This window comes from Scatophagus argus, chromosome 5 (genome assembly GCF_020382885.2).
Source record: "Scatophagus argus isolate fScaArg1 chromosome 5, fScaArg1.pri, whole genome shotgun sequence".
Classification (NCBI taxonomy): domain Eukaryota; kingdom Metazoa; phylum Chordata; class Actinopteri; family Scatophagidae; genus Scatophagus; species Scatophagus argus.
In genome coordinates, this window is record NC_058497.1 from 2653850 (window position 1) to 2669541 (window position 15692).

At 42.9% G+C, this 15692-nt stretch overlaps 1 protein-coding gene and 1 non-coding gene across 2 annotated transcripts in view; both read left to right on the plus strand.

Moving 5' to 3' along the window:
* Nucleotides 1-14463, plus strand: part of ulk2 (unc-51 like autophagy activating kinase 2) — a 36649-nt gene extending 22186 nt beyond the window's left edge. The window contains exons 13-27 of the mRNA XM_046388340.1: nucleotides 397-565; nucleotides 2268-2325; nucleotides 5604-5753; nucleotides 7211-7356; nucleotides 7468-7548; nucleotides 8080-8342; nucleotides 8436-8614; nucleotides 9209-9318; nucleotides 9577-9714; nucleotides 9832-10073; nucleotides 10216-10394; nucleotides 10544-10662; nucleotides 10889-11046; nucleotides 11198-11333; nucleotides 11685-14463. Coding sequence (XP_046244296.1) covers nucleotides 397-565; nucleotides 2268-2325; nucleotides 5604-5753; nucleotides 7211-7356; nucleotides 7468-7548; nucleotides 8080-8342; nucleotides 8436-8614; nucleotides 9209-9318; nucleotides 9577-9714; nucleotides 9832-10073; nucleotides 10216-10394; nucleotides 10544-10662; nucleotides 10889-11046; nucleotides 11198-11333; nucleotides 11685-11749 — 2193 coding nt within the window. The 3' untranslated portion in view covers nucleotides 11750-14463. The remainder of the gene's footprint in view (nucleotides 1-396; nucleotides 566-2267; nucleotides 2326-5603; nucleotides 5754-7210; nucleotides 7357-7467; nucleotides 7549-8079; nucleotides 8343-8435; nucleotides 8615-9208; nucleotides 9319-9576; nucleotides 9715-9831; nucleotides 10074-10215; nucleotides 10395-10543; nucleotides 10663-10888; nucleotides 11047-11197; nucleotides 11334-11684) is intronic.
* Nucleotides 14464-15074: 611 nt separating this feature from the next.
* Nucleotides 15075-15146, plus strand: trnad-guc. Its single transcript has one exon. It is a non-coding gene; the product is annotated as a tRNA-Asp (tRNA).
* The last annotated feature ends 546 nt before the right edge of the window (nucleotides 15147-15692 follow it).

Sequence of the window (15692 nt, forward strand, 5' to 3'; positions counted from 1 at the left end):
TGCTCTTATTGTGGCTGCTTGCTTCTTTTAGCACAAAAGGTGCCTGAAAAGTTAAACAGGGTGTCCAAAAAGTAAAAATAAACAGACCCTTTGTTTTTTGTATTTTTTAAGCCAAATTACCAACACCAACACCCTTTATGTTCTGCTGTCATAAATACAGCTAGCGTTGATGCTAATAATTCCATTGCTAGTTATAGCAATCTCTTCTGTAAGCAGCAGTGGGAAGTAAGGACTACAGTACATTTCCCAGTATGTCAGTATTCTCTGTAGCAGTGTGATTACATTTGTTTGACAGTCAGCACCGTTCTGCCTGGAAGCCGTAATTGCATCATTCGGAAGGCACGCTACAACTTAATCCTCTTCTTTCTCCTCTCCGTCTCGTCTGCGAACGCACAGTCTCTTCCAGACATGCAGACACTGGCAGAAGATGGTCTATCATCCCCTCCGCTCGGCCCGCCCAACTTCCTGCAGCTGTCCAAAGAGTCCGCAGGAAGCACCAGCAGTAAGAACTCCTCCTGTGACACTGACGACTTTGTCCTGGTGCCTCACATCTCCGCTGACAGCTGTAAGTCCCAACACACATACTGTCCCGGCACATATACAGCCGCTGTATTTCCCCTAAATTCACTCACCTGATTATTTGAAAATGTGTTTATTTGAGTTGACATGCCTTCATTTCTTTTAATATAGAATGCAGTAATATTAAGGCTGAGTAATATAGCAGAAAATGATCACCATATGAATTAAGTCTGTTCAATTTAAACGTGTGTGGAGCTTAAAATTTCCTAATTGTACATTCAAAATCTGAAAAATGACCAAGAATGGTATGAGTCCTAAAACAGTAATAAAACAAAACAAATACAACATTTATTTTTAGCTCCCCTCAGCAATTGAAAGTAAATTTAGAGCACAGATCACCTGTTTAATTTGCTCATTTTTAAAATGTTTCTGTGTGATTGGTTAGAAACTGTTTTGTTTTTGATTTTTCAATATGCTATCTTTGACAGTGTATTAATGGTTCTAGTTTTCTTAGCAAGGACATTTTCTGTCACAGTCAGTGTTTATGTTGTTTATGTGGCCCAGCTCTGGCTTTAGCATGATACGCTTGGTTTCTACACTTAATGTCAGACTGTCTGAAAGCAGCTGTGTAATCCAATCAATGAAGAACGTAAAGCAGTTACCCTTTTCTGAGGGAGGTTTGGTTCTTTTTATTGTGAGGGTACAATAATACAAAATAACTTTTACCTCATCACCAGCTCTGGCTGCTCTGAAATTATTTCTTGAATTGCATAATACAGGGAAATTAGCCTGATTCATGGTAAGGTACACAACACTTTTCCTGAGTGTTGCTTGACAGAAATTTCATGTTGTGCACCTGTAGAAAGTGTCGAGCTATAATAAACTTACAGTGAAACATTTGTGTGATTTCAACAGCTGCCTGTGCAGGTTTCACTTTACTGAAGGTAACAGAAATACCCTCAGAGGATGAAAAAGGCAGAGGGTCTGTGTTTACCATGGAGACGACATAAAGACCTGTCACTGAGGCATAAATTAAAAACAACATGGGACTGTTTAATTTCTTTTGAGTGACATTCATCAAAATTGTTGAGTGCCCTATTGTAAATCAGTCTTAAAGAGGAAGTAGGGATAGAAGAAAAGAGGGAGGGGTAAGAGTCCAATCAATCCTGATATTGTAATATGTAGACAACCATTAGCAATGCACATTGTTCACTGTACATGCAGTAAGAATTACACGTGACTTCAGGACACAGCAAGAAACATATGGACATCTGTTTTGTACCATCACATCAGTAGACGCAGCACAGCTACAGTACACATGTAGTGAAGTCACATTTACCACCTGCCAGTGATACCTATAGCATACGTGCTGACACACACTCTCACATAACACCTGTCACCAAACCCACAGCTAGGAAATTAGACAGCTGCTAACCATTTCATCTTGTAACTGTAGACATCAGTCCACAACAAACAGTGGCCATGCACACTTACCCTTTTGACTGGTAAAATGAACCTTCATGCTCCACACCTGCTGCAACACACGCACACACACACACACACACACACACACAAATTCACATGCAGCCATTAGTTCTCCACTCAAACAATAAACAAAGAGCAGAGCATTGGGAGTGTCATCTGGCATTCTGAGTGGCATTTAATCATCTGTTTGATGGTGATGTATACATCAGTAAAGCCTGTTGTGCATTCATCATTCTTTTCATTCCTTCTTTCTTTCTCCTCAGATGACCAGCCAATGGGAGTGGCTCGCCGTCCGTCGAGCGAGTTCCTCATGTGTGGAGGGTGAGTATGGCTGTCGGCCAGAGAGTTCAACTCTCAACTCCAAGTTTGTTTTTATTTTGTTTTTATCTCCAGATTGAAGTGTTTGGATGAGAGAAAGTAAAAATCTCCACTGAAACAAGAGTGTCTGTTTTTTTAGTAGATAAGCAGCACTTTAATTCAAACGGCTTATTGTACAAAAACACAAAACTTTTGAAAACACTTTTGACAATCAAGCTGACTCATAATGAATCCTTGCTAAAAGCTATGAATAAATAAATTAAGTTCTGGAAAGAAAAATTAAAACTCTACAGGAACCTTGATTCAATCAGCAGTAAAGCTGTGGGAGGCATTTTTGCATACATAATGGATTAGAACAGAATTAATTATATAATATAATTCAACAATTTGTGTTGTTAGCCGGTTAGCCTAGCATAAAGACACATGAAAATGGGGAAGCAGTTGTCCAGGCTGTGTGTAAAGGTATTATAATCTACCTACCAACACATTATATTTCATTTGTTTATTGCACTGGGGAATCTTCTTATCATCTGACTGATTTTTTTTTTTTTTTTTTATGAACAATAAAACTACTGACGTTGCCAGACTTGATTGCTTATTTTGGTTATATATAAAATTACAATGAGCTTGAAAAGGACAGTGTATTATACTTGAAATATAGCCCAGTGTTACTAACTTCATGGAGTTCATGGAGTATGAACTGGATGCTGACGAGAGTCAGAGTAAAAAATAGACTGACTATTAAATGGAAATGTGACATGATGCCATGAGTCAGATTCCATTTCACACACACAGCCTTTAATACACATTTAAAACACATGTGAGTGTGTAAGGTCATATCATCTATTCTTCTCGTGTTTTTCTGTCACCGAGGCTTCCTTTGTTTCACTATTTCTGTCTCTCTGACAGCAAAACGCACTCCTCTCAGCTTTGCACCAGATATTACTCAAACTCTCTATTTGTCATGAGTGAATTCCTCTGCCCTTCTCCAAATCTGCATGATTAGCGAGTTATGAATCAGACATTGAGCCAAACAACAAGGTGGCGTGGTGCTAAATAAAGCACCTGACCCACCAAGGGCTGTGGGATAAGAATAGACTCGCGCACCCGCCTAAAGTTCCCTGCAGTGACTAACTCTGACTATTATTGTGCCTCGGCTGCATATTAAAAGATCAAAACATCCTCACATGTACTGCATCCACATTGTTTTAATACAGCAACATTTACTGATCTCTTTCTCTTTGGATTTAAATCCACTTAGTAGACTATGACACATATACTACCACGCACCATAGTCAATATGTAATTAGACCTCGTGTGCTAGAATACCCTTTTGAATTTTAAATATTTAATATTTAGATAAATATGGGACAAATACATTGTTTCTTTTTTCTTAAAAACGCACAGTAATTTCTCAATCAGCTGACCGCCGTCGTTTTTGGCAAATGGTACTCAAACAGGAGGAAATAGTGGATTTGCTGGGGACTATTTTCAGAGGTGGAATAACACTCATTTGGAGCTTTAGTGCGTGGGATGGTGTGCGTGGGACTGAGCCAAAATAAACAGTGTGCATAATGCTGTATTCATTTAGGTTTAGAGTAGAATTAAAGTGATATATACCTATATTTTGTCCCCTGAAACTTGCAGAAATCCTGCTGCTGTCTGTCATTCTGTTTTTATTGTTTCTGCTCCTCCCTTTGCCGATAACCCACAGCCAGACACAGCTTCACACTTGTGTCTCTGCTTTCCTGTCTACATGTGTAAACAGCCTCAAGCAAAACTGTTCTCTGCCCTCTGTTCCCTTTTGTGAGCCGCTCTCTCTGTTTTGCCTTTGTTGCTGTTCGTTCTCATCTTCCTCTCACTGCTGTTCGTGTTGCTAGCTTTACTCCCTCCCTCTGCTCGCCTCCATAGCAATAACTCTTTGCTTCTTACATAAATTAGTTAACCATTCACACAGGAGGAACCAATTTTTTCTTCATTACAGGCCTTGTCCCTTGCAGTTTAGTAACAGTAGCTACGCTGACAGAGCTCCTAAATCAGATGCTTGTTTATCCTTTGTGGCCTGTATGTCCTAAATTGAGTGGAGTCAAGGAAGAGAATAAAGGGAGAGGAGGAGGTGAACAGAGTGTAGGCTTGGGAGAGGAGAGAAGAGCAGGATGCCTGAATGATTACTGTAAAGAAAGCAAGAGATCAGAGAAGGAAAGGAGGAGATGATATAAGGAAGCAGAGTATGTATGAAGAGAAACAGGAGATAAATTATATATAAAAATTAAAGGCTGGGATTGTCTGATCCCATCCCCCACTCTGGGCTTCTTGGTAAAATAAAAACAGGTCAGTGGAGAGGCGACTGACTTTTAAATAGAGGCTCTCTCCCTTTTCCACTCTTTAAAAAGCAGCTGTTCACTGAGTCTCTCTCTCTCTCTCTGTCTTTTTAACAAGGGGACAACAGTGAACAACATTCCTCTTCACATTATGCCTCAGCTGAAATCAATAAAGCTTTTAGCAACATGGAGAAAAATCGGAAGTCTCCATCATGGGTGGCTGTATCAAATGTCTCGCTGGTGTGTTCAAGTGCATGTGATCAAGTTAATATCTCAAAATTGCAGGAATCCAACAAAGCCAATGTTCTCTGGTTCTTTGTCCAGACTAGTCTTTGCCTCACGTGTCCTACTCTCCCTTGTAGACCCTCCCAGCTTCCACATGATTACATAATACTGGTTTCCAACTGGTGCCGCTCTCTAACGGCCGTTTCCTCTTCTCCTCCTGTTTTTGCATTCTATATGTAAACAAAGACCCTCAGTGGGTGAGTCGGTCATGACTGTATGTTCGAGAACATTTTGTCTCCTATGGAATAACAAAAGAATGCAAATGAGCTGTGTCTGCTGAACACAGAGGACCTGCCTGGCACGTGTCATTGGTTGGCCCTCCCCCTAGCTCTTCCCCCCTGCAGAAAGAGCTTTGAGCTGATTGGTACTGCCTCTCTGTTTACATGGAAGCCCGGCCCCCCTTTTTTTGCCCGCTGACTCTGCCCTCATGATCAGCCAGGCTAAACTTTAGTCAGTCAACCTGTCTCTACACCAAAAGAAACAAAGAACTTGAGGCTGAAACATTTCAGAGTTTGTCCTACTTTTATGATCTACTTATTATACAAGCAGAAGCCTTTTGGAGACTGAACGTATTATGGGTGTTGACACCATTGAAGATGTCCTGCAGATATGGAAGCAGCAGCACATTCGACCAGACTGGCTAAATGCCCCTGTTTCCCCAATCTTCCTGTGCAGGCAGCCACAACCAACCTCTGGACAGACCCCCATGGTGTCCCCACGGGCTGAGACAACCCCCATCCCTGTTCCCACCCAGATCCGAAACTACCAGCGCATCAAGCAAAACCTATCTAGTAGCCCGACCACCACAATGTACAGCTCCCCAAGGTAAGAGCCACCTCTGCTGGGCTTGAGAGTGATGAATGGTTCTGACTTATCTCTGCATAATTAATACCTGTTTTAGTCATTAGTAATGAAATACCTGGAATGGACGCCTGTTGGTTGATGTCAACTTGTGACTAATGTTTTACTCACCAGTTAGGAGTGAATGTTCAGACTAGACATTGAAAACCCAGGCTATTATTTCATCAGCCATGAAGTTTCACTGAAATTACATCAGCTAAGTGTCTGCTTGAGTTTGTGGCCTCTCAAACCTGTTGCTGGGAGGGTTTGTTTGCAGCTTTATGTGAAGACAAAGCAAATGTGAGGTCAGAGGAAGAAAGAACTTCGTTTCACAGTAAGATTAGCTCTTTTGTTCTTACTGACAGTCTTTAAAGGAGAATAGAAGACGTACCATTGGCTAATCAGATGTAAGTTTGCTAAGTGTGCTAATGTGTTTATTATTTAAAGGTTTTATTGTGTTGACTTCTGTGTGGGCTTTTTCTTCATGTGCTGGTTTGCTGACTTTGTCATTTTCCTATAACTTCCTGCTGTGATGACTGTAGCACTGATGATTAGGATTTGCTTAATGTTTCTTTAGTAGCATCTTGTAGCACCCAAGCTACTTCTGTGCAGCCATAGGTCTTAGATCCTGGAGGACAGGTATTGTCCCCTGTCATCTCCCATGCTTCTTTGTTTAGCTGTCCCACTCTCCAGCCATCCTGTCTTGTCAGTCTGTTCAGGGATGATTAGAGCTTTATCCCTTTGCCCTATTAGAAGCCCTTCTTAGCATTTTAATGCTGTTGTTCTCACTCTAAGTGGCAATAATGTGACATGTAGAACTTTCTAATTTCTGTTTAATTTCTGTTTCTGTTCAGTGTATTTTCATTTTAAGATAAACTTTTTTTTCCCAGAAAAAACTAAAAGGTATCCTGGGATTTTTGACAAGTAGCACTAGTTGTGTTCATACTCAAACTAAAACCAGGACACCTTTATTGAAAATTACCATCTGCAGTAGTGTTCAGGAAGGTTGTTTTTTTTTTTCCCTCCATTCCACTTCACAGATCTCTGGTGTGTCGTGTATCTCATAAGGTCCCAAATAATACTGCAACTCCTCTGCAATTGCACCAGATATTTTGTTGTTGGGTTTTAGATGAGCAATCCGCTCCCACACATGCTTTGTTTTTGAATGACTCAAAAGTGTATTGAGGTCTCTTACAGATCTAACTGGCAATAATGGTAGACATCAGCCAACGAGTGAAGAGAGTGGCCACGTGGGAGAGGGTAGTTGAATAATTGAATCATTGATGAATCCAGGACTTTTTATTTATTTATTACTTAAGTTGTTGTGTTAGCTTACTCTTGACTAATAATGGTGTTCTTGTAGCTCTGAAAACTCTGACTTTTAATTATAGTTTTGACAGTCTATATACCTACTTTATGTTTTTTGTGATTGTATCTTCCAGGTCTGGCACTGTGAGACGCTCCAACACTAGTCCTATGGGGTTTCCCAAGGTGGGCTCAGGGTCCCCCAGCTCTGCAGACGTCCCTCAGACAGTAGGCAGGCGTCTCTCGACTGGCAGCTCCCGACCCTACTCCCCCTCACCTCTTGGTAAAGACTTGTCCAGACATGTCTCCAACACACCAGCTTTTTCAATAATAACTTCCATACATGAACTGAACCAGAAGCTGACAATGAAAATAACTGTGGTTGTGTTTGCAGTGGGCACCATCCCCGAGCAGCTGGGTCACTGCTGCTGTCACCTGCAGAACCACGAGCCTCGCAGCCGCAGCTCCTCAGGAGGTCAGTTCACAGTCATGCACAGCCTGGTCACTGTGTGGAGTACGCTTTTCCAAAGATGTTTGACCAAACACTGACGCAAATACATGCAACGGTAGTATGAGAGCTCGGCAGTGTTAGCTTTTACTGCAGTTAGGACTTGTTGTTTTGATTCTCTCCTGTGTGTCATTCCTTTATTATTGACAAAGTGCATGAGTCACCGTGAGTCAAGATCTTTTTAAAAGTCTCTGACACTGCTATTATATTACCACTGCACAGTGTCTAACAACTCCTTCTCTGCTTATGTCAAGAGGCTTGCTGTCATGGTGACCGTTCTTTTAAAATAGGGAAGCTACAGTGTAGTGTCGGAAATGAGGCTTCAGACAGACAGGACGGTACTTTGTCCCCTATGTGGAAAGTCACACGAACAAGCAGATTTTATGACCAACAGAGTCTCTGTGAAGTCTCAGGGACAGAAACTGTGTGACAGAGCAAAGCTGAAAGTGTTACTATTAGCATCACTCCTTGCTGATCCAGTCCCTCTGCTTTCTCTAGGTTCCCCCGTCCCATCCTCTCAGCTCCTGGGGGCTCGGCTCCAGAGTGCTCCCACCCTGACCGAGGCCTACCAGACCAGGCAGAAACTCCACAAGCAGTTGTCAGACCCTGTTCAGCCATCCTCCTCCTGCAGCCACTCCCCTCAGCTTGGCCGACCGGCCAACCTCGGCTCCTCTCCCACCAAGCTCTTAGGCTCTTCCCCCCGCACGTCCGACTGGCTGCAGAAGTCTCCACTGCCCACCATCATTGGCTCCCCAACAAAGGTGAGAACAGGTATTGCACGTACAGTTGTTGAGTACAAAATCAACGAAAATATCAGTTGTTTAAGTTTCCCTGTGTAATTTATTCCCATTTAGACCATTTCAGCACCGTTCAAGATCCCCAAAACGCAGGCATCCTGCAATTTGATGGCGCTGGCGGACAGCCCTGTGCCCACCAAGATGTTGGCAGATGCTCGGGATATCTGTGCACACCACTGTAGCCCATACCTCACCGGACGCCCAGCTGCCCCTGAGGCCAGCAGGACCTTTGGCAGGTAGGACTCACTGCAAGAAATATGTCCTCTGTCTGTTTCTTTCTTGACTGTTTAATGTAGGTCCATTGGTCCATCTGGTCTGGTCTTGTCAATATGGTTCATCTCTAATTAAATGAACATAATGCTTCTCAGGTTTTTATTACAGTATTTATTGTAGCATTGATCAGTAGTACAGCTGTGTGGTTATTTGATTCTAATGTACAACTTTGGACTGGACACTAGACTTTCTGGAAATGTAATTTTTTTCACTCATGACTTCTTAATTTATTTTTGTTTTAATGCAGTACATAAGTTTCATACCGGCTGCATTTTGTTTCAGATATATTTCTAGGCAGGGGCTAACATTGATTGTTTCTAAATAGACCCTTGTGTCATATCTATTTGCAATGGCAGCTTTTAGAGGAAAGGGCACCAGCCTCTCAGACGTAATGGGAAATTTAAACATTGTGTGAATGACGTAATTGTGAAAGTGAAATGTCAAGTCCTCGTGTGTGACCTCCCCTCTGTCTTTCCCCTCTGCCTTGTGACATCACTTTGTTTGCTGTTTGACTTTGTCTGCTGTCTGACATTGCACTAACTGTGATCTCCCTGCAGATCTGTGAGTACGGGTCGTCTGTCTGAGCAGCCAATCAGAATCACTCTGGGTGGACAGGCCTATCAAGGCAGCACTGACAGCTTGAACACAGAGCGACCCATGGACACAGGTATGGCTACACTGCTGCACATGCAATGTACAGTGTTAACCAAAGGCTGCTTTTGATCAGTCCTTTAGTCAGTGGATAGAATTACTAATTCTTGTCTGTATCCTTTCATATGAATAGTTTTGTATAAATATGTCAATGGTGTACTGCTACTTCATACAGTGTACTTTTTAGATCTGAAGTTCCATTTAAACTTGATTTGAATTCCAACTTTAAACAGTGTGTGAGAAAAATAAACAGTTAAATTTCCTCCTCCCAAAGCCCCTGCAGGTCCCAGTGGACTGGCTCAGGGTGGGTCAGCGAGTCCCCGTACTGTCCTTTTCACGGTGGGTTCGCCACCCAACAGCAGCACACCTCCTACCTGCAGTCATCTGGGCACAAGACCACGCACCACCTCAGGTGAGGACCCTTCATCTGAACTGAGCCAGTAGGCTGTTTCAGGTGTTCCTAGTGAAGGTGTCTGTCTGTAGTCTTTATCTCACAATCCTCCTCTCTCCTCCACCATCCTTTGCCCAGTGGGCTCCAACAGTTCAGCTGGCTCCCTATGCTCCACCAGTGGTCGGGTCTATGTTGGATCTCCTCCAGGCATGGCCATGGGCTCCTCGCCTCCAGGAGGATTTTTGGGAGGGCAGATTGTTCCTGGGGCTGAGGGGGCACCCAGTAGCCTACGCTACGTCCCCTATGGGACATCCCCTCCCAGCTTGGAGGGATTCATCACATTTGAAGCCCCTGAGCTGCCTGAAGAGACCCTCATGGAGGTGAGGGAGTGCTTTGTTTTGTGTCTGTTTCTCATCTTTTAACAGGAAAACCGATCAGTCTGCAGCCTCATAAATCAGTGGTATACTCTTTTGATCTTCCTTTGTGACCTCTTCTATTTAATCTGTGTTATTCCTGGCACAGCGTGAGCATACAGACACTCTGATGCACCTACGGATGATGCTTTCATTCACCGACTGCGTCCTGGAGATGGCGGCAGTTCGAGCAGGAGGGACAGAGCTTGGTGTGTCGGCTGCCTCCATCTACCCTCCCCAGGACAGTGTGGTTGTGGACCAGATCAGCCAACTCAGCAAAGAGTGGGGGTAAGGGATGAGATGACTCAAGTCTGGTGCGACTCAATGATAATCTCAAACAATTAATAATAGCACGTAGGCCGAGGATAGTCTTTGTTGCTGCGGTACTGAAGCTTTTCCATCTGTCTTATAAAATATGGTTGTGCTGCCCCCTACAGGCAGGTGGAGCAGTTAGTGCTTTATATGAAGGCAGCCCAGCTCCTGGCTTCCTCCCTCCATCTGGCTAAGGCTCAGATTAAATCGGCCAAACTCAATCCTTCCACTGCTGTCAAACAGGGTAAGGACATTTCAGTCATCATTTCACATTACTTGAATTAAACTATGACCAGTACATTAAACCGGAAACTGTGAGGGAGAGAAGAGGCTGTTCACCCTCTTCACTAGCAGGAGCAAGATGCTGTAATTACAACTTACCTGTGTCTGTTTACTTCATCTTTGTTGTCTCTCTGTCTGTGCAAAAAGAAACCAAACAAATCCTAATCCTTTTCCACAACCTCTCTCAGTGGTGAAGAATCTGAACGAGCGTTACAAAAGCTGCATCTCCCTCTGCCGACGGCTGACTGACAAACTCAACCACTTCTTCTCTGATAAGCAGCGCTTTGTGGACGAGATTAACAGCGTCACAGCGGAGAAGCTCATCTACAATCACGCTGTGGAGATGGTGAGCCTCAGATACATAAACTGAAACACAACACATCATCGGGGCTTAAACAGGCAAAAGGATTTCAGTCTGGTGTTGATTCTCATCATTTTCACCAGATTTTTCCAAATAATGTGTTTAGTGTGCTACTGATTGTGTATCTGTGTTTTAGGTTCAGTCAGCAGCTCTGGATGAGATGTTTAAGCAGACAGAAGATATAGCCTACCGCTACAGCAAGGCCGCCATGCTGCTGGACGGCCTGTCCAAGATCCTACAGGACCCCACTGACATTGAGAACGTGGTCAAGTGTGAGTACAAATTCTGAGATACGTACACACCCGCAGTCTTACACTCATATGAACAGCTTTGCGTCATATAAGTGGCATTTATGAGTAATTTAGGGGAATTTGGCACAGTCATCAATCAATATTTAGAAAACTTTTATCCAGATAAAAGGGTTTACTGAATCTGGCTTGGAACACTTGATCATGAGAAAAAGTAAGAGAGATTTAATATACGTATACGTGAAAACTTCATGAGGCCCATTATCTCGAGCACCTTAGACCTGTACTCTGTCCAATAACTACATTTTACGTATTTAAGTGTTTGCTTTACAGACTTCTATTAATGTGTTCTTGTTTTGTGAATTCTCTGTGCAGACAAGGCAAGTGTGGACCGCAGGATCTCAGCCCTCTGCTACTGCACTGTCACACTGTACGAGTAGCAGCCCTCACACTGACATACACACACACACACACACAGGGACCACGTCCTAAGACTGTTGACTACCATCCTCACCAAGCCGCTGTTCTCTCTTGTAGCAGTTCAAGCACTTTTTATTTCATAGGTTTCATCTGTATTCACCATCAGTTAGTTTTCCTGGCTGCATCACAGACTGAACTGTGACAAGCGACTGCTTCACAAATTTACAACCAAAGATGACATGGATCCAGAAACAAAAGGCTGAAACCGGATGAGGACATAATGCATGCACTTTTAAGTGCATTTTTTTTCTTACGCTACAGTGGTGGAAAACCGTCTCATCATCATATATAAAAACAAAAAAACTTATGTCCATCTTCGAGGATATCGTCTGTTTTTTTACCAGAGGTAAAAGAAGATGGACGGGACTGTAACACAGCGTGGGATTTAAGAGACTTCTTCTCCCCATGAAGCAGTTCATCTTTTTAAATTCCTGCTTACTATGTGATATCAGTGGTTATTTACTCTGTGTTTAAGTTGTTATTGTTCTTATTTATTGGTTCAGAAGGGCATGGATGTCTGAGTCTCCTGCATGTCTTGAAAACCTCAAGTATTGGAGTGGAAGGAAAAGTATGAAATTAGCAAAAGGCTTGCGGCCAATCACTGTAACAAATCCAACTCCCAAACAGTATGGACTTTGATTTAAAAACACAACCTCCTGTTACAGAAGCTAGACAGCCGGGCGAGCAAAGGAAGCAGTAGATTTGTAATTGCTTTGTTTTTATTTTTCTTGTCTTGTTAGCTCAAGCACTTTATTGTGGATTGGGAGGAGGAGGAGGAGGAGGAGATGAGTATCTGTACAAGTACTGAAGGTAGTGATGTGAAAGCGGGCCAAGGGTTTCCTGCTCTCACCCTCAAAGGTTACCTGTTCTGAATGCAGGGTCAACACGTCTAAAAAAAATGCATACATTTCCCATAAGGCAGAGCAACCAGGGAAACTCAGGACAGCCAAAACACACTGGCTACAACTTTTCAGGACCTCTGCTGTTTGAGATCAACTAGAAGGTTAACAGAACCACTTTACTCTTGCGTGTAAATTTATTAAATTAATGCAGTAGTTCTTCAACATCAGCATAATTTATTAAAAATACTTGTAGAAACTGACAGATGCTTGTCACATTGTTTCCCTTGTTATTCAGTTTTATAGGAGTGTAACAGACCCACGGTTACTCGCGGTGAGGATGGGGGTAAAGGTATATCTGAGGCGACAGCAGCTCACTCTGCTCACATTGCCAGAAGGTGTGTAAGCTTGGAGATTCAGAAGAACTTGAGCTCCTCTGCGGTGATGACAGGCCTTTCTCCTGTCGCCACGGCAGTGCTCAACAGCCATTCAAACGTCCACTTTAAACCCTGATGGAGTTAACTGTGAAACTGAATGGTCATATTACTTGACAAGTTACCTTAATAATACTTTTCATTTTAATTAAATACGACAGCTTTTATGTTCAGTCATTTATCTGTAGCTATTTTTTAACAAAACTTGATGTTTGCAAACTTGTATATATTTGTATATGGTGCATGTGATTATTCCTTTCCCTTCTTTTTGGGAGGGGCGTGAGTGTGTATGAGATCACAGTTTGCGTTTTGGTGGGCGTCGATGATACCATCGGATGCCCTGCCTGTCAGTCAAAGAGCACAAATCTTTATATGTACATAGATGAATTTGATACGTTTCCTTCGTGTCTGCCAAGGGTTTGATAGGGAAACCTATTTTGGCGCAACAGGGGTGTGCCAAAGAATAAAATATAACTCATGGCAGCTCCAAAACTTTCCAGAGAACTCTTTCTACCAGGACTGTTCATTGTTAAGCTCAAGACACACATATTTGTTCAGTGGATCTCATGAAATTTTCTGAAATGAGTCTGATTTCAGATTTCACACTCATTTTCCAAAATTTTGTGATACTTTGATTTGTCACAATCTGTACTGCCTAGCATCCACTCAGTCCCTCTGCCTCCCCTCAAGTTGTCTGCTGTGTTCCCAACAATGTATGTACTGTATGTTTGTATGAGTGTATATATACACACACACACGTGTACCTGCCAGGTGTGCATTAAGGCCAGTAGTATACAGTTAATGATGGAAAGGGAGGTGCCTTCTTGTGAAAACAGGCGTAGGCCTACTCCTCTGTACAAGTGTTAATACATTCTTTTTCTGTGTAAAAATGTGTATAAATGCATTCACAGGCACCCAGCGCCTGTTTCTCTGATGTACTGTTCTTTTCCTAAACATATCGGGGTTTCAGTTTCCCTCGTCCTTGTCATGAGCACTCTGAACCACACGAAGCCTTTTACTGCACACAGAGTGAAGGGGGACAAATAAAGCTGGTGGAAACCCACATGAATTTTTTCTCTGTACCGTTTTGTTCATGGACTGGTTTAGATAACGCATGGGTACCGAGTCTGCATTTTGCCCCATAGAACCTCTAGAACCTTGAATGTATGTACCCTGTTGTTTTGCGCCTCTCCAACTTGATCTGATGCATTTTGAAGAACCCTGCTGTCAATCACCACCCTGAAAATGCAACACTTTCCAAGCACCAATTTTTCAAAGAGAAATGTCAATGTTATACTTGTGTCTCTCACCAAGGGGTGTCTCTCTTTGTTCTTTATGGAACACAAATACAGTATTTGTTATTAAAAAGAGAAAAAAATAAAGTCTTGCAGTGTGCTAATTTTTAAGCTTCATTATGTGTCCCACATGTTTAGAGTCTGAATGAAAAGATGTCAAACAGTATGTTGAATGTTTTGTACGTTTTTTGTGCCACCATGAACATACTCATTTGAAGCCTTAGACATCATTTATTAAGTGGAAAATTAAAGTTTAATTGACATAAGACTTGAATTGTTGAAATAAAAAAAAACAACAGTGTCTAAATTATTTGAACTGTGACATACAAAAATCCTATTCAAAAGCTCTACAAACAGGACAAGTTGTTGTCTTTCAACCAACTCAACATACTCTATATAGACAAAAGTATTGGGATGTGGTTGTTTTTCAGGGGTTGGGCTGGGCCCCATGCTTCCATTGAAGGGAAATCTTAATGCTTCAGCATGCCAAGACATTTTGGACAATGCTATGCTTCCAACTTTGTGGCAACAGTTTGGGGAAGGTCCTTTTCTATTCCAACATGACTGCAGTGCACAAAGCAAAGTCCATAAAGACATGGCTGGATGAGTTTGCTGTGGAAGAACTTGAGTGGCCCACACAGAGCCTTGGCTTCAACCCCATCAAACACCTTTGGGATGAACTGGAACAGAGATTGTGAGCCAGACCTCACAAACACCTCCTCGTTAGTATAGTGGTGAGTATCCCCGCCTGTCACGCGGGAGACCGGGGTTCGATTCCCCGACGGGGAGAAAGTTGCTTTTGGGGCAGCCGTGGCCTAGAGGTTGGAGAAGCGGCTTGTGCTCGGAGGGTCACTGGTTCGATTCCCCCACCGGACGGGCAGGAAAGATTTGGGTGTGGTGGAGTGATTCATGTGAAAAAATGCCCCCCCCCCCGTCATTAGCCAGCTGATGTGCCCTTGAGCAAGGCACTTAACCCCCCAATATGCTCCCCGGGCGCTTGATGCAGCCCACTGCTCCTGTGTGTGTCAGTACCAAAATTCTTCTCTGCATTTAACCCATCACTGATTGAACACGCATATGCAACATGCAGGGAAACACACAGGAGCAGTGGGCTGCCATTTCAGGTGCTGGGGAAGCAAATGGGGGTGGGGGTCGGGGTTGATTAATCACTCCCTCTGGTCACAAGCTGCTTCTCCAACCTCTAGGCCGTGGCTGCAAACCTCCTGCTTCCTCTCCTCAAATGCTTTGCTCCATGTCGAAACAGTGATACTGAAACAATACTGACATGAAGAATAAATCTAGATATTGTCATGGAAAAACACACAATAAAGAAAT